Source organism: Oncorhynchus mykiss, chromosome 1, assembly GCF_013265735.2.
Source record: "Oncorhynchus mykiss isolate Arlee chromosome 1, USDA_OmykA_1.1, whole genome shotgun sequence".
NCBI classification, from domain to species: Eukaryota; Metazoa; Chordata; class Actinopteri; order Salmoniformes; family Salmonidae; genus Oncorhynchus; species Oncorhynchus mykiss.
The window spans coordinates 70459039-70485811 of record NC_048565.1 but is presented as its reverse complement, the minus strand read 5'-3'; the positions used below and the strand labels follow the sequence as shown (position 1 = coordinate 70485811).

The following is a 26773-nucleotide window of genomic DNA, read 5'->3' as shown; positions in this document are numbered from 1 at the left end:
GCCTCCTGAGGTTGAATAGGCGCTGCTGCGCCTTCTTCACGATGCTGTCTGTGTGGGTGGACCAATTCAGTTTGTCTGTGATGTGTACGCCGAGGAACTTAAAACTGTGGATAGGGGGGTGTTCCCTCTGCTGTTTCCTGAAGTCCACAATCATCTCCTTAGTTTTGTTGACGTTGAGTATGAGGTTATTTTCCTGACACCACACTCCGAGGGCCCTCACCTCCTCCCTGTAGGCCGTCTCGTCGTTGTTGGTAATCAAGCCTACCACTGTTGTGTCGTCCGCAAACTTGATGATTGAGTTGGAGACGTGCGTGGCCACGCAGTCGTGGGTGAACAGGGAGTACAGGAGAGGGCTCAGAACGCACCCTTGTGGGGCCCCAGTGTTGAGGATCAGCGGGGTGGAGAGGTTGTTGCCTACCCGCTATGGGTCCGCGGTCAAACGACCACCCCTCATCACTGTCAAACGCTCCCTAAAACACTTCTGCGAGCAGGCCTTTCTAATCGACCTGGCCCAGGTATCCTGGAAGGATATTGACCTTATCCCGTCAGTATAGGATGCCGGGTCGTTCTTTAAAAGTAATTTCCTCACTATATTAAATAAGCTTGCCCCTTTCAAAAAATGTAGAACTAAGAACAGATATAGCCCTTGGTTCACTCCAGACCTGACTGCCCTCGACCACATCCTGTGACGGACTGCACTAGCATCGAATAGTCCCCGCGATATGCAACTTTTCAGGGAAGTCAGGAACCAATACACGCAGTCACTTAGGAAAGCAAAGGGTAGCTTTTTCAAACAGAAATGTGCATCCTGTAGCTCTAACTCCAAAAAGTTTTGCAACACTGTAAAGTCCATGGAGAATAAGAGCACCTCCTCCCAGCTGCCCACTGCACTGAGGCTAGGAAACACTGTCACTACCGATAAATCCACGATAATCGAGAATTTCAGTAAGCATTTCTCTACGGCTTGCCATGCTTTCCTCCTGGCTACCCCAACCCTGGCCAACCGCTCCGCACCCCCCACAGCTACTTCCCCAAGCCTACCCAGCTTCTCCTTCACCCAAATCCAGATAGCAGATGTTCTGAAAGAGCTGCAAAACCTGGACCTGTACAAATCAGCTGGGCTAGACAATCTGGATCCTCTCTTTCTAAAATTATCTGCTGCCATTGTTGCAACCCCTATTACCAGTCTGTTCAACCTTTCTTTCGTATCGTCCAAGATTCCTAAAGATTGGAAAGCTGCCGCGGTCATCCCCCTCTTCAAAGGGGGTGACACTCTAGACCCAAACTATTACAGACCTATATCCATCCTGCCCTGCCTTTCTAAAGTCTTCAAAAAACAGATCACTGACCATTTAGAATCCCACCGTATCTTCTCCGCTGTGCAATCCTATTTCTAAGCTGGTCACTGGTGCACCTCAGCCACCATCAAGGTACTAAACGATATCATAACCGCCATCGATAAAAGACAGTACTGTGCAGCCGTCTTCATTGACCTGGCCAAGGCTTTCGACACTGTCAGTCACCGTATTCTTATCGGCAGACTCAACAGCCTTGGCTTCTCAAATGACTGCCTCGCCTGGTTCACCAACTACTTCTCAGATAGAGTTCAGTGTGTCAAATCGGAAGGCCTGTTGTCCGGACCTCTGGAAGTTTTAATGGGGTTACCACAGGGTTCAATTCTCGGGCCGACTCTTTTCTCTGTATATATCAACGATATCGCTCTTGGGTGATTCCTTGATCCACCTCTACGCAGACGACACCATTCTCTATATATCTGTCCCTTCTTTGGACACTGTGTTAACAAACCACCAAACGAGGTTCAATGCCATACAACACACCTTCCGTGGCCTCCAACTGCTCCTAAACGCAAGTAAAACTAAATGCATGCTTTTCAACCGATCGCTGCCCGCACCTGCCCACCTGACTAGCATCACTACTCTGGACGGTTCTGACTTAGAATATCTTGGCCAGGTTGCAGTTTTAGATGAAAACTTGTTCTCAACTGGCCAACCTGGTTAAATAAAGGTGAAATAAATATAAATTAAAAAATATCATCTTTGCTCGAGCCTCGAACTGTGTGTGAATGATGTTATCAGTGTGATGTAACGAGTCTTAGAGAGAGCGCACACAAGAGATTGCTTCTTCAATGCAAATGTTGTTGATCAGTACAGTCAAATAAGTCCCAAATGGAAGGGAAACAGATAGTTTGTCATCTGTAGCTCCATAAAATCAGCCCAAACCAGCTCAGTAACTCAATTCATGCACACACTCCTATTAAATATTCACCTGTATTGTGAATAGGCCTAGGCCCATGATTTACCCAGTTTATCAATGGACTAGAGATTTACTATTCAAATAAATAATTACCGTTATGTTATGTAGGTAGATTATTGATTGTATAATTTGTATAATTGATTCATTAATGGAAAAAAAAGCTAACCTTTGTAATGATATTGAACTCAAAAGATCTGTTTGAATCAAGTGCCATTCTGCGACTTTGGCTAATACGCCTTCTTTTTCTGCCGTGGTATCGTTTTTGTATCGAGTATCATGATGTTATAGAGTATTGCGCTATTAAACCGGGTATTTGTATCGAAGTCAAAACTCTGGTATCGTGGCAACACTAACACATACACATCCTGTTCAGTTGGTTGACTCTGTGATAGTGCATGTTTTTTTTGGAGCGTAACTCGGTAGTAGGTGGTCATGGGATACGCTGCAGTTGTTTATCCCCTGTTTCTATGGCAGCCTGTCTGAAGAGCTCCATATCCCCTTGAGATGCTACTGTCTCATCGCTGACCTCACTTAATAGACAAGAGGCTTTTATCCACCTGTACTCACGGTTACAGTCAGCCCCTCTGGCTCGCAGGGTCGCTGTACAACAAAATAAACAATATTATTATTCCTTTACTATAGTGGGATACTCAGATCTAATAAAGCAGAGATATGAGCCTAGCCCACTAACCTAGCTTTCTCTATAAGGACCACAGACGCCTTCTTCATTTCAGTTGGATCTTGTGCCCAAACACTAAGCCGTCTCTTAATCGGGGACATTATGACCAGAGTGGGCTTAATCTGCCCTCCGTGCTGCCTGATTCTGTAAGCAGATCATTTGTGGAAGAATCCTTTCCTCTTTTCCCCCTCTTCCTTGATATGGTGACGGCCTTGAGTGCTGGGATTATGCCACCTCTGGATTACCTATGATCCTCCCCTCCCCAGGGTTTGAACACTGGTGCTCTGACCCCCCCGCCCCACACACACACACAAATGTACTAATATAAAAATGAATGTGTCTTTAGCTCTCTCCCAATCCTTACCCCTCTCATGATATCAGTATAGATTTAGCTTTTTGGTAATTGTTTTGAAATCCCAAATGTAAAAGAAAATGTTCACTAGGAGCCACACCCTTAATACAGGTGTTAAGTCCCCTATTTGGGGGACTTTAAGCAGTTCTGGACCGGTTCCGGATTACATTTTGGTGTACAAAACGCTCTGTGATTGTCGTAGGGTCTCCTATCTTACAGTGCCAGAAAGCCCCATCTCTCTGCTCTCAGCTCCCAGTCTCTAAGTGGAGCTGACTTGAAGTGTTAGGTTTCAGACCCTACATTTGCATAGGGTGTGACGTTTCACATTTTCTGGCCTATCCAGACAAAGGAACAATTTCCTGTGTCTGTGAAACTCACAGCTGCACTTGCAATAGCACTTATGAGACCGGATAATCTAGCGGATGCAACAATATACGTTTTATCTCAATGTGATATTCTCAGCCGGATTTAGAGCTCTCAACATAAAAAAAAATGAAATAATTTAATAGAATTGAACTAAGACCATCCTCTTGGTCACAGACAGACTAAATAACTTTGTGCTTAAAGCTGAATGTGTTTGCACATATTTGAATGGTGTCACTGCGCCGCTCAGAGTACGTTTAGGCAAAAATTCTCTAGTGCCAGTCATTTCAAGCCCTATTGCCCCACTTTTGTAGAATAGGAAAAAAATCATAAATCATGTTTTTCTTTTTCATAATATTTGTACTATTTACTTGAGCGTTTATATATTATCATAATATTTGTACTACTTACTTGAGCTTTTATATATTATCATAATATTTGTACTATTTACTTGAGCTTTTATATATTATCATAATATTTGTACTATTTACTTGAGCTTTTATATATTATCATAATATTTGTACTACTTACTTGAGCTTTTATATATTATCAGAATATTTGTACTACTTACTTGAGCTTTTATATATTATCATAATATTTGTACTACTTGAGCTTTTATATATTATCATAATATTTGTACTACTTACTTGAGCTTTTATATATTATCATAATATTTGTACTATTTACTTGAGCTTTTATATATTATCATAATATTTGTACTATTTACTTGAGCTTTTATATATTATCATAATATTTGTACTATTTACTTGAGCTTTTATATATTATCATAATATTTGTACTATTTACTTGAGTCCTCAAAATATTTTTACCAGACCTTTACAACTATGCAGCCGTACCAGTTATTGTATATGGCCATCTCATCAAAAATACGTTTGGGTATGTCTATTTCGGCGGAAATCAAAATTGTGCCCTATCAATGTGTGTTATTCACTGAAAGCCTTGACCCCAGAGCAGCATTAACAGTGTTTGATGAATAGAGATACAAAAATGAGTTGTGAACATGATTCCAACTGACACAAGCTTGTCTTGACCCAGAGTATAGTAGACAGGGATGTGGACAGGACGACTGAGGTGTTGGGAGAGCAGTCAGGGTGTGTCTGCATCTACGTCTCCTCTCATGAGTCTCAAAATGCCTCTTCGATTCCAACCCGATGATTAAGATCGACGCGAATAACCCCGGTCCAAAGGAGAGCATCGAGGAAAAACACACAAAAACAAGGAAAAGTACATAAACATGACTGTTTTTGGTAAATGCATCCCAAAGACGTGTTTTTAGCGAAGTGGCCCCTGATTGTGCTTGCATAAGGTCTGTTTAAAGTGAGCCTAGGAGAGGGGACAGGGGATTTCAGGGGAGGACGCTACTGTCTGTGTGATGGGCCAGAAACACATAGGAAGTAGCAGCCAGTGTTGATGAGAGCAAACAAACACATCAACAAACAAACAACACCCACTACCCAGAGCAAGAGCATGGGGAGGAGGAGAGGCAGCAGCACTCCCCCCTACTGGAGCCAGGGTTGGTACAGGCCACCACATATTATGGCCCTTTTCCTACCTGCATGTGGGAACCAAGTCTGAAAATAGGGACCACAAAGCAAAAGCGGGGGTGGATTAGATTGGATGGATGTTCTAATGAAATATAACCAAAAAAAAGACAAAAGCATCTTAAGCATAGGGATCCGAGGCTGTTTTAGTCTTCCTACTGTCATCTCCCACCATCCCTATCGCCATCCCCTCGCTCTCTCTCCCTCTCTCCTCCTCTCTGGGTTGCGGCCGTGCACCAGGCTTGTCTCTGGGGGGCCGAGCGAGCCGTGATGGGTATCTCAGCCTCGTTTGCATACTGCGGAGGTGGAAGGAGGGGGTGGGAAGCTACTGTCGCTGGCGGGCGGGCGAGCTGGTGGGCAGCGAACAGAGCTCTGTTGGAGAAGAGAAAAGCATGTGTTATCACTGGGCTCTGCCAGGGTCTCAGGGCATCAGACTGTAAACCCCATCAAGACTACGCGACACATAGAGAATGAGAAGAGAGGGTTTATGTAACCCAGCGCACCCCCCACCCCCCCACACACAGATACTAGCACACACACAGACATGCTGTAGCGTATACACACTCATACAAATCATACTGTACCCATTATGCTGTTCTAGGGTTGATCTCTCGCTCTGCGATTGGTTGTAAGTTAGTGGTATGGGTGGGAGGTTCTGTTGTCTGGCCTGACATGAGCGGTCAGCTGTCACAGATGCCTCCCTCTGGACGCCTGGCCTTTCAGACCTGACAGCGACCTGCTGCGAGGAAAAGAGGGAGGGAGGGGAAGAAGGGAGGGAGGGGAAGAGAGGGAAAGAGGGGAAGAGGGGGAGAGAGGGGAAGAGGGGGAAGAGAGGGAGAGAGGGGAAGAGAGGGAAGAGAGGGGAAGAGAGGGAAGAGAGGGAGAGAGGGGAAGAGAGGGAGAGAGGGGAAGAGAGGGAGAGAGTGGAAGAGAGGGAAATAGAGCAGGGAGTCAATAGAGAGAGACAGAGTCCCTACAGCTTCTACCCGCCAGGGTTTGGAGGTCTCAGGCAGTGCCAGAGGTGAGACCAAGTCACTATTATTCGAGTCATAAGCAAGTCTCAAGTACAACAGGTCAAGACTCGAATCAAGTCCAAGACGTGCATTATAAGAGCAAGTCAAGACGAGTCATAAGTTTTCAAGTCTCAAGTCAAGAAAAAAAAAAATATATGTATATACATTTATTTGCAGGTCTTGGTGATCTAATGGTGAAAGTGCCATATGATACAAAATAAAGTAGATTTACAAAATATAGCTTTCATGGGCAATAGCCTAAAAGAAATAGCCCCTGTATCAGTCTCAACCTGTCCTATCTGAACGGACACAGGTGGAAGGAAAGACTGTACAATTGGCAATTATACTGAACAAAAATAGAAACGTAACATGCAAAAAAAAAAGTATGATTTGACTGAGTTAGAGTTCATATAAGCAAATCAGTCAATTCAAATTAATTCATTAGGCCCTAATCTATAGATTTCACATGACTGAAAATACAGATATGCATCTGTTGGTCACAGATATCTTTTAAAAATGGCGTGGATCAGAAAACCAGTCAGTATCTGGTTTCACCACCATTTGTCTCATGCGGCGTGATATATCTCTTTCGCATAGAGTTGATCAGGCTGTTGATTGTGGCCTGTGGAATGTTATCCGACTCCTCTTTGATGGCTGTGCGAAGTTGTTGGATATTGGCGGGAACTGGAACAAGCTGTTGTACACGTTGATCCAGAGCATCCCAAACATGCTCAATAGGTGACATGTCTGGTGAGAATGCAGGCAGGCCATGGAAGAACTGGGACATTTTCAGCTTCCAGGAATTGTGTTTTGAGAGAAATAAGCTTTTTGTGTGTATGGAACATTTCTGGGATCTTTTATTTCAGCTTATGAAACATGGGACCAACACTTTACATGTTGCTTTTTGTTCAGTGTACAACAAATAAACTGGGCAATTTCCACATCACTGTTACATTGGTACATTGATCTTAATCAGACTTAATGATTATTAATGATATTTCAACACCATGCATACATGGAACAACAAGTTTCTCTTATTCAACATTCTGTCTCCAAAGTGTGGAGCACAGGTCACGTAGCCTATTTCTATGTTCACTGAGGCATGCCCGCTCCAATATCGCACAACCAGAATGACAGAGACATAGGACACAGACACACAGAACACCGAAATAACCTGAAAAATATGAACAAAGGAAACCATACATTGAATTAAATAACATAACTTCTATCTCATGAGTCTTGTGAACATTCATGTGCACAATAAACATTGCGCCCACGTAGAGGGAAAGAAGTGGTTGGCTAAATGAAAATGTGTCGTAGGCCAATCAAACATCAGACAGAAATGTCTAAGTGTTACAATAAATGGTATGGGGATGGAATGATGAAACGCTTGCAATTATTGTAGCATTAGATGGAATATAGATTTACCACATAGGGCCTATGTATTTCAAAGTGTGAAAGCAAGAGCAAACATTTTAACAGGAGAAAAAAATCTCCACTGGCGGGAGTTTGGAAATTGTGAAGAGCCACAGTAATAATTCATTTGAAATAAATTCCAAATGCAAGCTTAAGTAAATGATCAATTTCAAGCAATTGTTACATGCCAAAATACCAGTAGGCCTATGCTAGTAATTGTTGCCCATTGCAGATGAGCTTGCAAAGTATACAGTTAATATTCTTGATCACCATTTTCGCTGCAGCCGTTCCTATAGCTGTACAGCAAATCAGCAATCTGTTTGCTTGCTCACCACCTGACCTGTGTTGATTGACAGTTGTCTGGTTCAATCAGAGTGCAGAGTGTGCGTTTCACTAGCCAATCTGTTGCAAGTCTGATTGTGTGGAGAGAGTAATCCACGTAGACTCTGTGCTACGAAATGAGTGACAAAACATTACAAAACCTGGCCAGTTAATTTCAAGTCATCAGTCTCAAGTTAAAGTTGAATCCCGAGGCTTGAGGCTCCAAGTCCAAGTCGAGTCTCAAGTTATTTTATTTTCTATCAAGTCGAGTCTCAAGTCATCAACTTTGTGACCTGAGTCAGACTCGAGTCCAGGTCATGTGACTGGAGTCCACAAATCTGGGCAGTGCACACTGTCTTTGCTTAGGCCACTTTACCACACTCTACACATTTTACGTTAAAATATTAGTCATTTAGCTGACGCTCTTAAACAGAGCGACTTACAGGAGCAATTAGGGTTATGTGCCTTGCACAAGGGCACATCGATTTTCATCCAGTCAGTTCGAACCAGCAACTTTTCGGTTACTGACACAACGTTCTTAACCGCTAGCTAGGCTCCCTGTCACCCCACACCCTAACTCTCCCGAGCCCACCAGAGCCTAATGAACCCCCATTCTGAGGTCTGATAGGGTCTCTCTGTGCCCTTACTCTACCCTGCTCGACTCTGCTATGTGTCTGTATCTCCGTATCTCCCTGTGTGTCTGTGACCTCCCCTGAGCGCTAGCTGGCTGGCTGGCTGGCTGACTGAATGACTCACCGCCAAGCTAAGCCCTAGGATGGATTGTGGTATTTTTAGCCGTCTGGGCCACACTGACCTCTCCCTCAGCTATGCGCCTAAGTCTCCCAAAGCTCCCATCAACAGAGGAAATCTCTTCCACTACTTCCTGCTCATCTGTCATTACTAGGAGCCATTGTTTACATCCCATGAGCCGACCCCACCTCGCACCCACTGTGACTCTCTGGACATCACAGTGTGACTCTGCTTTGCCTCTGACAAGGCCTCCTAATGGTGACAAAAGACTGGGAGTGTGTATGAATGCCTTTTGGGATGCAATGAGGAGGGAGGGACGTTGAGTTTGGCTTCTGTCAAGGTGACACAGTATGTCATCTTCTGACAATGTGACCGGACAGGGCCGTATGTAATCTTCTGACAATGTGATCAGACAGAGCAGTATGTCATCTTCTGACAATGTGATCAGACAGACCAGTATGTAATCTTCTGACAATGTGATCGGACAGGGCAGTATGTAATCTTCTGACAATATGATCAGACAGAGCAGTATGTAATCTTCTGACAATGTGATCAGACAGGGCAGTATGTAATCTTCTGACAATGTGATCAGACAGAGCAGTATGTAATCTTCTGACAATGTGATCAGACAGAGCAGTATGTAATCTTCTGACAATATGATCAGACAGAGCAGTATGTAATCTTCTGACAATATGATCAGACAGAGCAGTATGTAATCTTCTGACAATATGATCAGACAGAGCAGTATGTAATCTTCTGACAATATGATCAGACAGAGCAGTATGTAATCTTCTGACAATATGATCAGACAGAGCAGTATGTAATCTTCTGACAATGTGATCAGACAGAGCAGTATGTCATCTTCTGACAATGTGATCAGACAGAGCAGTATGTAATCTTCTGACAATGTGATCAGACAGAGCAGTATGTAATCTTCTGACAATGTGATCAGACAGAGCAGTATGTAATCTTCTGACAATGTGATCAGACAGAGCAGAATGTAATCTTCTGACAATATGATCAGACAGAGCAGAATGTAATCTTCTGACAATATGATCAGACAGAGCAGTATGTAATCTTCTGACAATATGATCAGACAGAGCAGTATGTAATCTTCTGACAATATGATCAGACAGAGCAGTATGTCATCTTCTGACAATGTGATCAGACAGAACAGTATGTAATCTTCTGACAATATGATCAGACAGAGCAGTATGTAATCTTCTGACAATATGATCAGACAGAGCAGTATGTAATCTTCTGACAATATGATCAGACAGAGCAGTATGTAATCTTCTGACAATATGATCAGACAGAGCAGTATGTAATCTTCTGACAATATGATCAGACAGAGCAGTATGTCATCTTCTGACAATATGATCAGACAGAGCAGTATGTCATCTTCTGACAATATGATCAGACAGAGCAGTATGTAATCTTCTGACAATGTGATCAGACAGAGCAGTATGTAATCTTCTGACAATATGATCAGACAGAGCAGAATGTAATCTTCTGACAATATGATCAGACAGAGCAGTATGTAATCTTCTGACAATATGATCAGACAGAGCAGTATGTAATATTCTGACAATATGATCAGACAGAGCAGTATGTCATCTTCTGACAATGTGATCAGACAGAGCAGTATGTAATCTTCTGACAATATGATCAGACAGAGCAGTATGTAATCTTCTGACAATATGATCAGACAGAGCAGTATGTAATCTTCTGACAATATGATCAGACAGAGCAGTATGTCATCTTCTGACAATGTGATCAGACAGAGCAGTATGTAATCTTCTGACAATATGATCAGACAGAGCAGTATGTCATCTTCTGACAATATGATCAGACAGAGCAGTATGTAATCTTCTGACAATATGATCAGACAGAGCAGTATGTCATCTTCTGACAATATGATCAGACAGAGCAGTATGTAATCTTCTGACAATATGATCAGACAGAGCAGTATGTAATCTTCTGACAATATGATCAGACAGAGCAGTATGTCATCTTCTGACAATATGATCAGACAGAGCAGTATGTCATCTTCTGACAATATGATCAGACAGAGCAGTATGTCATCTTCTGACAATATGATCAGACAGAGCAGTATGTCATCTTCTGACAATATGATCAGACAGAGCAGTATGTAATCTTCTGACAATGTGATCAGACAGAGCAGTATGTAATCTTCTGACAATATGATCAGACAGAGCAGTATGTAATCTTCTGACAATGTGATCAGACAGAGCAGTATGTAATCTTCTGACAATATGATCAGACAGAGCAGTATGTAATCTTCTGACAATATGATCAGACAGAGCAGTATGTAATCTTCTGACAATATGATCAGACAGAGCAGTATGTCATCTTCTGACAATATGATCAGACAGAGCAGTATGTAATCTTCTGACAATATGATCAGACAGAGCAGTATGTCATCTTCTGACAATATGATCAGACAGAGCAGTATGTCATCTTCTGACAATATGATCAGACAGAGCAGTATGTAATCTTCTGACAATATGATCAGACAGAGCAGTATGTCATCTTCTGACAATATGATCAGACAGAGCAGTATGTCATCTCTGATATTTGAAGGCCGCCGCTGGTGTGTGTGTGTGTGACTGTGTCACTGTATGACTGTGTCACTGTATGACTGTGTTCCCATGTGTTTCTGCCCAAATCTACTGCCTGAGAAGCAGAAGCAGGCCGACACCCCCATCATTCAGACACCAGTGTGTCTGTTGCTGTATTGCTTCTGCTGTGTCTTTCTCCATGCTGGAGTCTGAGTCTTAATAAAGATATGTAGCTGCACTTCATAACTCACCTGTTTCACAGATCACCGATGCTGCTAATGAGCTCAGAGGGAATGGATTTTCTCTCCCAGTCAGAAATGACTTACAGATGCTAAGGAGCAAATAGCTCAGTCTGAGCCTCGGTGTTGGAGGAAGCTTAGTATGGTGTAGTCTGGATAGGGGTTCAGCCAGGGTAGCAGGGCTAAGATGATAGAGTTAACCTAGCCTTGATATGCTCTGGCTTCGCCTCAATGGATAATCTCTGTCAGAGTAGTGGAGCCGCTAGGCTTGCTATATCTGAGTCACTGTTTGTTGCACAATCCCTCCTAGCCAGACTTGACATGTCTGAGCACATTGAGCAGACCCCACATTAAGGCAATATCTATGAAAAACGTTCGGGTTTTGGACTCCTGCCTCAGCAGTGCGGCTTATTGTAAAATAATTGTCCAGCAAGCCTGCCAAACTGGGGATCTAGAAGCAAACTGGGGAAGAGATAGTTCTGTAATGCGCAACTCCAGTCAGTATAACAGCTAACCCTGACTACATGCTTCACCATTTCCTGGTTGCTAAAATTATAATTGTTTGTCTAATTTCAGTTTATGTGACAAAACAAGCTAGTATAGTGTAGAGAATAATTGTAGCATCTAAACGGCTATGAAATATATTTTCCATAACCAAACAAATGGTATTTTCAGCTGTTTGAAGGGTGTACAAAACCGAAAGTAAAAGACGCAAAAAATGAAACTGAAGAACTGAAAGCATAGAAATAGTGCACATAGAAGAGATTTACTGCTTCTTAGACTTGCTTTCATTGAGAATGATAGATCTATAACTCACATTTCTATGTGATTTTGGTTGGGTCGCCCAAAAAGTTACATATTGCAGCTTTAAATGTGGTCCTGTATGGCTCAGTTGGTAGAGCATGGCTTGCAACGCCAGGATTGTGTGTTCAATTCCCGGGCCACACATAAGTAAGTTGCTTTGAAAAAATGCATCTGCTAAATGGCATATATTATTATATTAAAAAGGCACAAGTCTCTGTGCAGTAAGCACAGTGAGAAATGATTGGTGAGAAGTCCTACACTTTGAATCGCTGTAATGGGAAGGGACTGATATCAAAAGGCTGCTACTTGACTCCCTGCAGTAACAACACACACAAACCATTACTACATGTTGAATTGGAGCAAGCGTCTGTGCATTCCCCCATTTGTGTTCCCTCTGTGAGAAGCGACAGTGCTTTGATCACAGATGCAACTCTTTCTCAGGGTAGGATTACAGTGGCAGTGAGCTTCCCATATGCCACAGATAACTCTGACTCTCTACTCACTCTTCACTACTTTCTTTTCGTCCTCTCATACAAGCATTTCTTAAAAGTGAAATCAAGGGATACTGTTGACATACCAATTCTTGATACAACACCCGCTTAACCCGGAAGCCAGCCGCACCAATGTGTTGGAGGAAACACAGTACACCTGGCGACCGGGTCAGCTTGCATTGTACCCGGCCCACCACAGGAATCGCCAGTGCGCGATGGGACAGGAACATCCCTGCCGGCCAAACCCTCCCCTAACCCGGACAACGCTGGGCCAATTGTGCGCCGCCCCATGGGTCTCCCGGTTGCGGCCTGCTGCAACAGAGCCTGGACTCTAACCAGGATCTCTAGTGGCACAGCTAACACTGCGAAACAGTACCTTAGACCACTTCGCCACTCGGGAGGCCCGAAAGACGTCGATAAGGCCAACATTTCAAATCACAGTATTTTTCAAATTTTTGATAGTGTTTTATGTTTTTGAATAATAAAAGTTCACAATTTTCTTCATGAGTAATGAGTGATCGTAATAGGGTGGCAACACCTACATTCTAAGTGATTTCAATGGGTCTTTCTCCATTGTGATTGTTTTATACTGTACAATTAAGCTTCCACCTAAAATCATTTTCTGGATTTTCATACATTTCTGCATTTCCTGCACTTATTTGAGATCATTTCCACACTGCCATGTTGGGTTGCATGATATTGGCCAAAAATCGAGGCCTTATTTGTAGCCAAATGTTGCAATTGAGATTTGACTTGTGATTTAGATCAAAACACTTTGGTGAACTGTTGGAATCATGGAAATATAATGATTATTCTAATTCTATAGTTAGAATGTACAGTGACTTCAGAAAGTATTCGGACCCCTTTACTTTTTCCACATTATGTTAGGTTACAGCCTTATTCTAAAATTGTTTCAATTGTTTTTTTTCCCCCTTATCAATCTACACACAATACCCCATAATGACAAATCAAAGAGGTTTGTAGACATGGTCGCAAATTAGTAAAAAAAAATGTAAACTGAAATGTCACACTTGCATAAGTATTCAGACCCTTTACTCAGTACGTTGTTGAAGCACCTTTGGCAGTGAATACAGCCTTGAGTCTTCTTGGGTATGACGCAAACTAGCGAATAGCATTAGCGGCTAACACAATTTAGCCCGAACTTTGTTAGAAAAAACAAACTAGCTGTTTGCATATGTATGAAACACAAACTAATAGTGTAATTATTGAACACTTGTGGGTTTATATTAAGACATACAAAGTGGAAACAGCATCATGCTGCATTGACCATGCAGACTGAACGCAAGTGTCTTGTGGTCGAGTACCAACAAAGGCGCTCCTTGAGTGACGGGACGGGGCTAGGTCTGTGTGGAAAGCGGCATGGAGAGAGAGAGTGGAGACAGGTGACTCAAGTACTGGAGTAAATTATCAAAATTAACTTTACACACAGCGTATCACATTTAACAAACCAAACATTCAAATACCGTTATAAAAAAAAGTAAAAACCCAATCCGGTCCGTGCATCAATAACGGTATATACAGTAGTAAAATACGGCACACTGTTTATTTATCCATCTAGCTCGTCTGGGGAGGTCTACGCAGAGCGGGAAGGATGGAGCGCCCTTCAGTGTACTCCAGTCACTCACTTATGTCTGGAAGCTCCTCTTTCTTAAAGGGTTTATCTTGGCCTCCCTTGGTACTTTAGTGCATGCTTAGATCTCCCACGCGTAAAGTTGAGCTGTCAGAATATATGACTTAATAGACAGACACCTGTGATTAAAACTGACCAAATCCACTTAACATTTCCATAATTGATGCAAATGCCCAACGAGCGTTTGGGGATTTGTATGCTAACGGTTTTCAATAGGTTATGTTTGAGAAGAAAGACTGTCTCACACAGGCAAGGCTTGGTGCGTGCCTGTTTTCACCACCACTATTATACTTTTAGACTGAAGAAATGGTTTTGGTCATTTCTTCAAGGGTCAAAGCCCCCAACCTATGTCTCTCCAGGAGAATGTATAGAATCTGAGAGGAGAAAGAGGTTGTCATGTACTGCCATTCATCCACTGATTTAGCATCAATCAAACAACTGACCTCTCCTAAGCAGAACATGATGCACAATCAAGCTGCAAGTCATTGATTGCACTCTAACTACCTCGCCAATTACTGAATCCACAAGGGCTCGCTCTACATTCAGGACCCCTAAACCCCCACACCGACCATTGTTTTTGGAGTTTTTGTTGTTGTTGTGTGAATGGCATTAGTGTGTGGGTGTGTTCGTATTGTCTGTGTGTTGGTGTATGTTACTGTCTGACCCCATAAATGCTGAGCAGTGTCCCTGGTGCAGTGTCTGGAACACTAAACACACATGCACGCACAGAGGATACAAACACACCCACACACTAAACCTACGCACACAAACCGTCTAAAAACAATGGTGGGTGTGGGGGTTTAGGGAAATGTGATCTTCAATGTAGAGTGAGTCCTTGTGGATTCAGCAATCGGCAAGGGCAGTTAGTGTGCAATCAATGATGGCATTCGGAAAGTGTTCAGACCCCTTGACTTTTTCCACATTGTGTTACTTTACAGCCTTATTCTAAAATGGATAAAAAAAATATTTTTCCACATCAATCTACACACAACACCCCATAATGACAAAGCAAAAAATATATATTTTTAAATGTTTGAACATGAACATAAGTATTCAGACCCTTTACTCAGAACTTTGTTGAAGCACCTTGGCAGCCATTACAGCCTTGAGTCTTTCTTGGGTATGATGCTACAAGCTTGGCACACCTGTATTTGAGGAGGTTCTCCCATTCTTCTCTGCAGATACTCTCAAACTCTGTGCGATTGGATGGGGAGGGTCGCTGCACAGCTATTTTCAGGTCTCTCCAGAGATGTTTGATCAGGTTCAAGTCCGGGCTCTGGCTGGGCCACTCAAGGACGTTCATGTCTCGAAGCCACTCCTATGTTGTCTTGGCTGTGTGCTTAGCGTCGGTGAACATTTGCCCCTGTCTGAGGTCCTGAGCGCTCTGGAGCAGGTTTTCATCAAGGATCTCTCTGTACTTTGCTCCATTCATCTTTCCCTCCATCCTGACTAGTCTCCCAGTCGCTGCCGCTAAAAAACATCCCCACAGCATTATGCTGCCACCACCATGCTTCACCATAGGGATGATGCCAGGTTTCCTCCAGACATGACGCTTGGCATTCAGTCCAAAGAGTTCAATCTTGAATTCATCAAACCAGAGAATCTTGTTTCTCATGGTCTGAGAGTTCTTTAGGTGCCTTTTGAAAAACTCTAAGAGGGCTGTCATCTGCCTTTTACTGAGTAGTGGCTTCCATCTGGCCACTAGCATAAAGGCCTGATTTGTGAAGTGCTGCAGAGATTGTTGTCCTTCTGGAAGGTTCTCCCATCTCCACAGAGGAAATCTGGAGCTCTGTCAGAGTGACCATCGGGTCTTTGGTCACCTCCCTGGCCCTTCTCCCCCGATTGCTCAGTTTGTCCGGGCGGCCAGCTCTGAGTGTCTTGGTGGTTTCAAACTTCTTCCATTTGATGGAGGCCACTGTGTTCTTGGGGACCTTCAGTGCTGTAGACATGTTTCGGTACCCTTCCCCAGAACTCTGCCTCGACACAATCCGGTCTCGGAGCTCTACAGACAATTCCTTCGACCTCATGGCTTGGTTTTTGCTCTGACATGCACTGTCAACTTTGGGACCTTATATAGACAGGTGTGTGCCTTTCCAAATCATGTCCAATCAATTAAATTCACCACAGGTGGACTCCAATCAAGTTGTAGAAGCATCTCAAGAATGATCAATGGAAACAGGATGCACCTGAGCTCAATTTTGAGTCTCATAGCAAAGGGTCTGAATAATATATAAAATATATATAGATTTTTTTCTCCCCAATTTCGATCTGGTCAAATCGCTGCAGCTCCCCAACGGGCTCGGGAGGCGAACGTTGAGTCATGTGTCCTCCAAAACATGACCCACCAAACCGTGCTTCTTAACCCGGAAGCCAGCTAAACCAATGTGTCGGAGGAAACATTGTTCAACTGACGAGCAAGGTCAGCCTGCAGGCATCCGGCTCACTACAAGGAGTCACTAGAGCACGATGAGCCATGTAAAGCCCCCCTCCCCTAACCCGGACGACGCTGGGCCATTTGTGCGGTGCCCTATGGGACACCCGATCACGGCCGGTTGTGATACAGCCTGGAATCTAACTCAGGTCTGTAGTGACGCCTCTAGCACTGCAATGCCACTCGGGATGTCCGTGTTTTTTTATGTTTTATGCATTTGCAAAAAATTCTAAAAAAAACGTTTTTGCTTTGTCGTTTCGGGGTATTGTGTGTAGATTGATGAAGAAAAATGTGTATTTAATACATTTTAGAATAAGAATTCAAGGAGTCTGAATACTTTCCGAATGCACTGTATATTCTTGCATTCTTGGGTTTCTTTAACTCGCATTGTAGTTGTTATTATTTTTTAAATGTATTTTATTCTGTTTTCTATTATTATCCGTATTATTATCCCTGCATTGATGGGAAAGTGTTCTCAAGGTAAGAATTTCACTGTACTGTTTTACACCTGTTGTGTCCTGTGCATGTGGCAGATAAACTTTGAAACTTGAAAACACACACTCACACACATCCATGTTCAAGATTAACTGTCCTACTGGACATTTCCTGGCCCAGCAGTGAGAGCAGGGTGGGGCTGTACTGGAGGGGTTAATGTAATAAAGACATCTGTGCTCCATTGTAAATGATTCCAGTGGTATGTCATAGCTTTACACACTGAATGTCACTCACATAATCCACTGTTGAACATGTGCAGTGTGTGTGCTGGCTGTGGGATTGTTTTACATTCTGGGAAAGGAATTAAAAGCTCCCACCACAGGACAATACCACCCCTATTTCAACCTAATTCTTGTCCTGTAGCGTAAATTCTCATTTAGGTTCCATGACGCAGGCTGCTAATACATATTCACGTATTGGGGCTGTGAACGTTGTGGTGATTTCCACATGGAGTAGAGAAATAACAACAAGTAGGGCATGGACAGCTGTCAGTGTATCTAGCTAGCATGCTAACCTAGCTACACCGTATTCAAAAGATTAACCAGCTGGCTAGGCTATCGCTGGTGCTGGAAATGGATTTGTCTTAAGCATTTAGGGAAAACTTTGCCACAGATGGATAGGGGAAACCACTGAGATCATCGTAAATGAAACACCAATAGAAATGTAAGAACAGCACAAAATAGATAAACAAGTTCATGGAATCTTCTTTCACTGGTGCTTTTTCATCATAGGAAAGACACTTGTGATTTCTAGCTGCACCATTCAAAGCAGTGGAGCGTGGTCAACACCGTTTGTCTTGGGGTGACAAGGGGAGCGAAGAGGAAGCTTTGCATGTGCTACAGATGATTAAATAATGCCATGTTAGTGGCTGGTAACATTGATATAAAAAAAACCTGCCCTGAAAAGAAACGTAGACTGAAAAGTATTAGCATGTCATATCATAGGGGAAACACACAACATATATCTGATGTTACCACTTTGGATTTACCACTTCAACCCCAAATATATACGGTGCATTTGGAAAGTATTCATACCCCTTCCCTTTTGCCACATTTTGTTACGTTACAGCCTTATTCTGAAATTGATTGATTTTTTAAAATGTTTTATCAATCTACACACAATTTCCCAAAATGACAAAGCGAAAACAGTTTTTTTTTGTAATTTTTACAAATGTATTAAAAATAAAAAATAAAAATACCTTATTTAATAATGGTTTTGGTCATTTCCAAATGCATAAATATTCAGACCCTTTGCTATGAGACTGGAAATTGAGCTCAGGTGCGTCCTGTTTCCATTGATCATCCTTGAGATGTTTCTACAACTTGGTTGGAGTCCACCTGTAAATTAAATTGATTGGACATGATTTGGAAAGTCACATACCTGTCTATATAATGTCTCACAGTTGACAGTGCATGTCAGAGCATAAACCAAGCCATGAGGTCGAAGGAATTGTCTGTAGAGCTCCGAGACAGGATTGTGTCGAGGCAGAGTTCTGGGGAAGGGTGCAAAAACATTTCTGCACCATTGAAGTTCCCCAAGAACACAGTGGCCACCATCATTCTTTAAAAACATTTTTTTTGGGGGGGGGGGTAAATTTACAAACAATTCTAAAAAACCTGTGTAAAAAGTCAAGGGGTTCTTAATACTTACCGAATCCACTGTATAATACTTTGACTAAAACTATGAGTTATTGACTTAAATTGTTGTGCTACATCATGGGTAAAGGATGTGCATTGTCTTTCAGCTGAATCTAAAACATAATTCTGCTCTTGTGGGCGTTTAACCAGCGCAGCAGTTCCATTTCGAGCCTTTAAAGCCATTATTGTAAACTCAATCAAAACATCCCTGTACGAACGACTAAAATAATAGCTCTCTTGCTCTCACTCCTCTCTCTCTCTTTTTCTTTCTCTCTCTCTTTTTCTTTCTTTCTTTCTTTCTTTCCTTCTCTCAGCCACACACACACACACACACACACACACACACACACACACACACACACACAGGAGAGAGCGCAGAGAGATAGAGAGAGCAGAGAGAGAGGGATCTGAGATGAATATTTAATGCAGGAGCTGCGTTATGTCATTTCTGTGAATTAGGCCTCGGTGACTGTGAGAAGGGATTGGAGAGGTCAGATGGGGAGAGGGGAAGAGGAGTGGCAGCTGGTTGGACGCGCACACACACACACACACACACACACACACACACACACACACACACACACACACACAAATGCGCATACCGTATCAAATGTACATGCACATAACCACACGTGCACACACCTAGAGGGATAGTGATTGGCTGTAGTTCAGTGGTCCATGGTTGATGGGTTATCTGAGCGGCTCAGGCTGGGTGTGTGTGGGTGTCACGGGTCGAACTGTTGGCAGTCCCGTAATCCTTTTAAAGGTCAGTCTATCTCCCCCCCCCCCCCCCCCTCTCTCTCTCACTCACTCACTCACTCACTCACTCACTCACTCACTCACTCACTCACTCACTCACTCACTCACTCACTCACTCACTCACTGTCTCTAATCCAGCTGGTGGAGTGAGTCATCCAGGACCACCATGATGGAACTCATTTGTTAACACAGTGTTCTCCCTCTGTTAGTGCTGGGATGGAACAAAAGCATGAACACCCAGTAACTATCCATCTGCGCGTCTTTATCCACCCTATCGCCTATTTCCCACCTGCTCTCACCCAGCATTTTCACTCTGTCTACAGTACTCCTTCACACTCAGTTTCTCATTTTCACTCTGTCTACAGTAGTCCTTCACACTCAGTTTCTCATTTTCACTCTGTCTACAGTACTCCTTCACTCTCAGTTTCTCATTTTCAATCTGTCTACAGTACTCCTTCACTCTCAGTTTCTCATTTTCACTCTGTCTACAGTACTCCTTCACTCTCAGTTTCTCATTTTCAATCTGTCTACAGTACTCCTTCACGCTCAGTTTCTCATTTTCACTCTGTCTACAGTACTCCTTCACACGCAGTTTCTCATTTTCACTCTGTCTACAGTAGTCCTTCACACTCAGTTTCTCATGTTCACTCTGTCTACAGTACTCCTTCACACTCAGTTTCTCATTTTCACTCTGTCTACAGTACTCTTTCACTCTGTTTCTCATTTTCACTCTGTCTACATTACTCCTTCACTCTCAGTTTCTCATTTTCACTCTGTCTACAGTACTCCTTCACATTCAGTTTCTCATTTTCACTTTCTCTCGCTCTCTGCTCTCTCGTCTCTCCTCTCTCACCCATTGGTTCTGACTCTCAATGACAGACCCTTCATGCCGCAGTCTGCCATTATCTTTTCACAGCAGCCAACTTGTGTGTGTCCAGAGTGTGTGTGTGTGTGTCACAGGAACGTGTTTGTCAGACAGAGAGAAGGCGTGCGTGTGCACAGCATCCTCAGATAATGTCAGAGCTTGAATGGCCTCAGATCCCAACCTTCAATTTAAAAGAAAATCCCCCCTTTTAAACCTGAGCACTGTGGCCTTGTGTTGTAGAATAGATTACTTGGAGGTGTCTGTGTGTGCATATGTTCTTGGCTGTGTGTATGTTTGTGTGTGTGAGAAATGACAAGCCTTTCTGAGGCCAGGTGCTCAAGTGTCGAGAGCTGACTTTTTACTTCTGAAATTCTCTGAAAAGGAAAGGTGTGTTTTTGTGAGTAACCGTGGGTGTACCGAAGGGAGGTTTCCAGCATACTCTCTACTCTGCCCCTGCAATCTTTACTGTAAAATCCCAGTGTCTCTGCCCATCTAATGGCTGCCACGGCTAGCTATGCTCTGTGTATGTAGCCATGTCATATTCCATTGATGAAGTCACATTCTTTCTGTGGGCCAGCTATGTAACAAGCCGGACAGATGATTCCAGCACCTAGCCATCCAGTTGGGATGACTGGGAGGCTCCGTTTCCCAAATCCTGGACGGGGGACAGGAGCGTGAGGGGGGATTAGAGAGGCCAGAGGTCTACTCCATTCTGCCCTGGCGTAGTAACACATACGCACATAACACACACGCACACATAGCACACACATCTGTCCCCGGGAGCCTAACAGCTTGTGCCAAGGCCTCTCTGAACTTGGCCCACGATCTCTCTCCTCATCCCACAGTACCATTTCTTCATCTGTCATTCTAGCCATCCATCTGTCTGTCCATCCAATCTATCCATGTAAGGCTGCAATTAGAGCACTAGGTTTTAATACTGCCCAACCACGCACGTATGGATGTCAAATCAAATTTAACAAAATAATAATTGTCACATGCGCTGAATACAACAGGTTACCTTATGCTTACTTACAAGCCCTAACCAACAATGCAGTAAAAAAAAATGAATTAGAAATAAAATAAGAATTAGAAATTAAAGTAACAAATGACTTAAGAGCAGCAGTAAAATAACAATAGCGAGGCTATATACAGGGGGTACCGGTACAGAGTCAATGTGCAGGGGCACCGGTTAGTCGATGTGAACACACACACACACACACACACACACACAGTCACAGACAGTGATTGTATTAGTCTGAGCCCAGGAGACTAATTTAACTAAGTGCAATAGGCTTGTGCTGCTGCAAGCATTTTTGTGCATCGCAGTGTGTTCTAGTACACAGCTCATACTTGCCTGGATATGCTGTACATTATTATGAGTTTCCATTTCTCATATCCTTTAATCAAAGGCTATTTGATGAAGCAGGTCCACTGAGTTCAGTGTAGTTTAATATACGCCAGAATAGAACATCAGTTTATTATAAACCTCCTGTAGGATGGAGCCTGATTTGGAGTGGAGAAATGTTGTTAACTGTTGGGTCTTGTTGCCAAGGTTACCACTGATTAGGCTTGGGCGATATACCGTATATACATACCGTAAACTGGGGTATTTTCAAATACCGTAAGTGTTATTTTATTTAAAAAAAATCATAATTGGTGATTAGACCTGGTTCCTTGCACTGTAGGAGCTGAGTGGAGGAAGGCGTTAGTTGTGCATGGCTGCTCTGCCTGCTCATAAATATCAGGACCCCACACCAACCTGGTTAAATATACACTGAGTGTACAAAACATTAGGAACTTTTTCCATGTCATTGGCAGGTGCATCCAGCTGAAAGCTGTGATCCCTTATTGATGTCACTTAAATCCAGTTAAATCCACTTCAATTAGTGTAGATGAAGGGGAGGAGACAGGTTAAAGAAGGATTTTGAAGCCAATATACAATTAAGACATGGATTGTGTATTTGTTCCATTCAGATGTAGAATGGGAAAGACAAAAATATTTAAGTGCCTTCGAGCAGGGTAGGGTAGTAGGTGCCAGGCGCACCGGTTTGAGTGTGTCAAAAACTGTTGCTGGGTTTTTCACGCTCAACCGTTTCCTGTGTGTATCAAGAATGGTTCATCACCCAAAGAACATCCATCCAACTTGACCCAAATGTGGGAAGCATTCAAGTCAACATGGGCCAGCATCCCAGTGGAGCACTTTCAACACCTTGTAGTTCATGCCCAGACAAATTGAGACTGTTCAAAAGCAGAGGGTTGCAACTCAATATTAGGAAGATGTTCCTAGTGTTTGGTATACCCAGTGTATATGGAAGAGAGATGGGTGAGATGGGGGTATAGTAGACCCGTCCAATTGGTGGTGGGACAGCAGAACGGATGAGACTCCACTGCCTGAATGACTGTATATTTTGATTTAGATTTATTATAGTACTACTACTGTTTGTAAAGAGCCCCTTGAACATAACATACATGATACATAAGGATGTTCCCACCAGTTTCATTGCCAAATGGTGGTTTGTGGAAAGAGTTTAAAAAAAATTGACAGATCCTGCAGGGTATCGACTGAGCAACAGAAAAGGTGTGCGATTGTGTTTATCTTCCTTTTCCTCTCCCCTCAGATCATCAAAAACTGGAACGAGAGGCCCGCATCTGTCGCCTGCTCAAACACCCCAACATAGGTGAGTGGCTCCTACTGTACTTACCATAGTAGGCTAAATGAAAGTGTGTCTGTATGACAACCTACCTGCTGAGCAAGAGCAGTTTGGTGGCAACCAACAATGACAGGACGAAACCGAGGTGACATTGTTGTCAGTCTAGCAACAGGTGGTGAAGGTGAAGTCTCTCGCTGTACATATTTCAGCCATGTTGGTTTGAAGAGCATTGAGGGTGTCTCCAGTGTCAGTGTGTTACATGGTGTCACCTCAGCACTTCATGGAAGAGAGTTAGGGTGTAGGCAAATGGAGGAAGCCAGCCAAATTAAATTATGCCCACCAGTGTGGACCATTTGCATGGTCCGACTGGTGAGTGAGAGCCACAGAATTTAGGAGCCAACCCACCACCGCATGCAAACTCAGGGAAATGACAGTTGTCACCTCGACTCACACTGCAAGCCAGCCTCTCTTTCCACTACAGTGAATGTGCGACATACATGCAGGTTAGTGGAGGCTCCTCAAAGGAAGGGGAGGACCATCCTTAGTGAATTTCATAAAATAATAATAGTGAAACATTTAAAAAGTTATAATTTTTAGATGAAACTATAATAAATATAATACACTTTATTGTTGAAAAAATGATTGATTAAAACACACTGTTTTGCAATGAAGGTCTACAGTAGCCTCAACAGCAATCTGTAGGGTAGCACCATGGTGTAGCCGGAGGACAGTTAGCTTCCATCTTCCTCTGGGTACATTGACTTCAATACAAAACCTAGGAGGCTCATGGTTCTCATCCCCTTCCATAGGCTTACACAGTAAGCCTGACAACTTCCGGAGGACGTCCTCCAAACTATCAGAGCTCTTGCAGCATGAAATGACATGTTGTCCCCCCAATCAAAGGATCAGAGAATGAATCTAGCACTGAAAGCATAATATGCTGTCTAGACCTGGGACACGCGTGCGTCCGCATGTTGATTTTGCACATCCACACCAGACGTGATCCAGACAGACAGGTTGAAATATCAAAATTAACTCTGAACCAATTACATTAATTTGGGAACAGGTCGAAACACATGAAACATTCATGGACACTTAGCTAGCTAGCTTGCTGTTGCTAGCTAAATTGTCCTGGAATATATACATTGGGTTGTTATTATACCTGAAATGCACAAATTCCCCTTTTCATGGATCTTTGTATGAATTTTTACTAATTTTGATTCACCCAAAATCGTGTATTCTCTACTCTGACATTTAATCCACAGATAATAGGGGAAACACATTTTTAGTAATCTCTCCTTCTTCAGCAGTAGTCTTCTTATTCTGTGGAAGAAGTTGGTTGTCTTAAAGTTGGCAACCAACTTTAAGGTGCATTACCAACACCAACTTGACTGGAGTGTGGACCTCAGTTAATCTTTCAATCACCCACATGGGTATACAGTTGAAGTCGGAAGTTTACATACACTTTAGCCAAATACATTTAAACTCAGTTTTTCACAATTCCTGACATTTAATCCTAGTCAAAATTCCCCGTCTTAGGTCAGTTAGGATCACCACTTTATTTTAAGAATGTGACATGTCAGAATAATAGTAGAGAGAAGGATTTATTTAAGCTTTTATATATTTAATCACATTCCCAATGGGTCAGAAATTTACATACACTCAATTAGTATTTGCTAGCATTGCCTTTAAATTGTTTAACTTGGGTCAAACATTCAGCTTCCCACAATAAGTTGGGTGAATTTTGGCCCATTCCTACTGACAGAGCTGGTGTAACTGAGTCAGGTTTGTAGGACTCCTTGCTCGCACACGCTTTTTCAGTTCAGTCCAGTTCTGTCCATGTTCTATAGGATTGAGGTCAGGGCTTTGTGATGGCCACTCCAATACCTTGACTTTCTTGTCCTTAATCCATTTTGCCACAACTTTGGAAGTATGCTTGGGGTCATTGTCCATTTGGAAGACCCATTTGCGACCAAGCTTTAACTTCCTGACATGTCTTGAGATGTTGCTTCAATATATCCACATAATTTTGCTCCCTCATGATGCCATCTATTTTGTGAAGTTCACCAGTCCCTCCTGCAGCAAAGCCCCCCCACAACATGATGCTGCCACCCGTGCTTCACGGTTGGGATGGTGTTCTTTGGCTTGCAAGCCTCCCCCTTTTTCCTCCAAACATAACAATGGTCATTATGGCCAAACAGTTCTATTTTTTGTTTCATCAGACCAGAGGACATTTCTCCAAAAAGTACGATCTTAGTCCCCATGTGCAGTTGCAAACCGTAGTCTGGCTTTTCTATGGCGGTTTTGGAGCGGTGACTTCTTCCTTGTTGAGCGGCCTTTCAGGTTATGTCTATATAGGACTGGTTTTACTGTGGATATAGATACTTTGGTACCTGTTTCCTCCAGCATCTTCAAATCCGATCAAATCAAAGTTAATTTGTCACGTCCGCCGAATACAACATGTGTAGACCTTACAGTGAAATGCTTACTTACAGGCTTTTACCAGTAGTGCAAAAAGGTATAAGGTGAACAATAGGTAAGTAAAGAAATAAAACAACAGTAAAAAGACATATACAGTAGCGAGGCTATATACAGTAGCGAGGCTATAAAAGTAGCCAGGCTACATACAGACACCGGTTTGTAAGGCTGATTGAGGTGGTATGTACATGTAGATGTGGTTAAAGTGACTATGCATATATGATGGACAGAGAGTAGCAGTAGCGTAAAAGAGGGGTTGGCGAGTGGCGGGACACAATGCAGATAGCCCGGTTAGCCAATGTGCGGGAGCACTGGTTGGTCGGCCCAATTGAGATACTATGTACATGAATGCATAGTTAAAGTGACTATGCATATATGATAAACAGAGAGTAGCAGCAGCGTAAAAAAGAGGGGTTGGGGAGGGGGGGGGGGTTGTGGGGGCATCACAATGCAAATAGTCCGGGTCGACAGTTATTTTTTATTTTTTTAATGTTTATTTTACCCCCTTTTTCTCCCGAATTTCGTGGGATCCAATTGTTAGTAGTTACTGTCTTGTCTCATCGCTACAACTCCCGTACGGGCTCGGGAGAGACGAAGGTTGAAAGTCATGCGTCCCCCGAAACACAACCCAACCAAGCTGCACTGCTTCTTAACACAGCACGCATCCAACCCGGAAGCCAGCCGCACCACTGTGTCAGAGAAAACACCGTACACCTAGCGACCTGGTCAGCGTGCACTGCACCTGGCCCGCCACAGGAGTCGCTAATGCGCGATGAGACAAGGATATCCCTACCGGCCAAACCCTCCCTAACCCGGACGACGCTAGGCCAATTGTGCGTCGCCCCATGGACCTCCCGGTCGCGGCCGGCTGCGACAGAGCCTGGGCTCGAACCCAGAGTCTCTGGTGGCACTGCGATGGAGTGGCACCACCCGGCCAGGTCTCTGACCTCCTCCCTATAG

General features: G+C 43.2%; 1 protein-coding gene across 27 annotated transcripts in view; it reads left to right on the top strand.

Annotated features, from left to right (window-relative positions):
- Window positions 1–26773, top strand: part of camk2g2 (calcium/calmodulin-dependent protein kinase (CaM kinase) II gamma 2) — a 106934-nt gene that overhangs the window by 26462 nt on the left and 53699 nt on the right. For all 27 annotated transcript variants that reach the window (XM_036984424.1, XM_036984356.1, XM_036984362.1 and 24 more), the window contains one exon: window positions 23303–23362. In XM_036984424.1, coding sequence (XP_036840319.1) covers window positions 23303–23362 — 60 coding nt within the window. The remainder of the gene's footprint in view (window positions 1–23302; window positions 23363–26773) is intronic.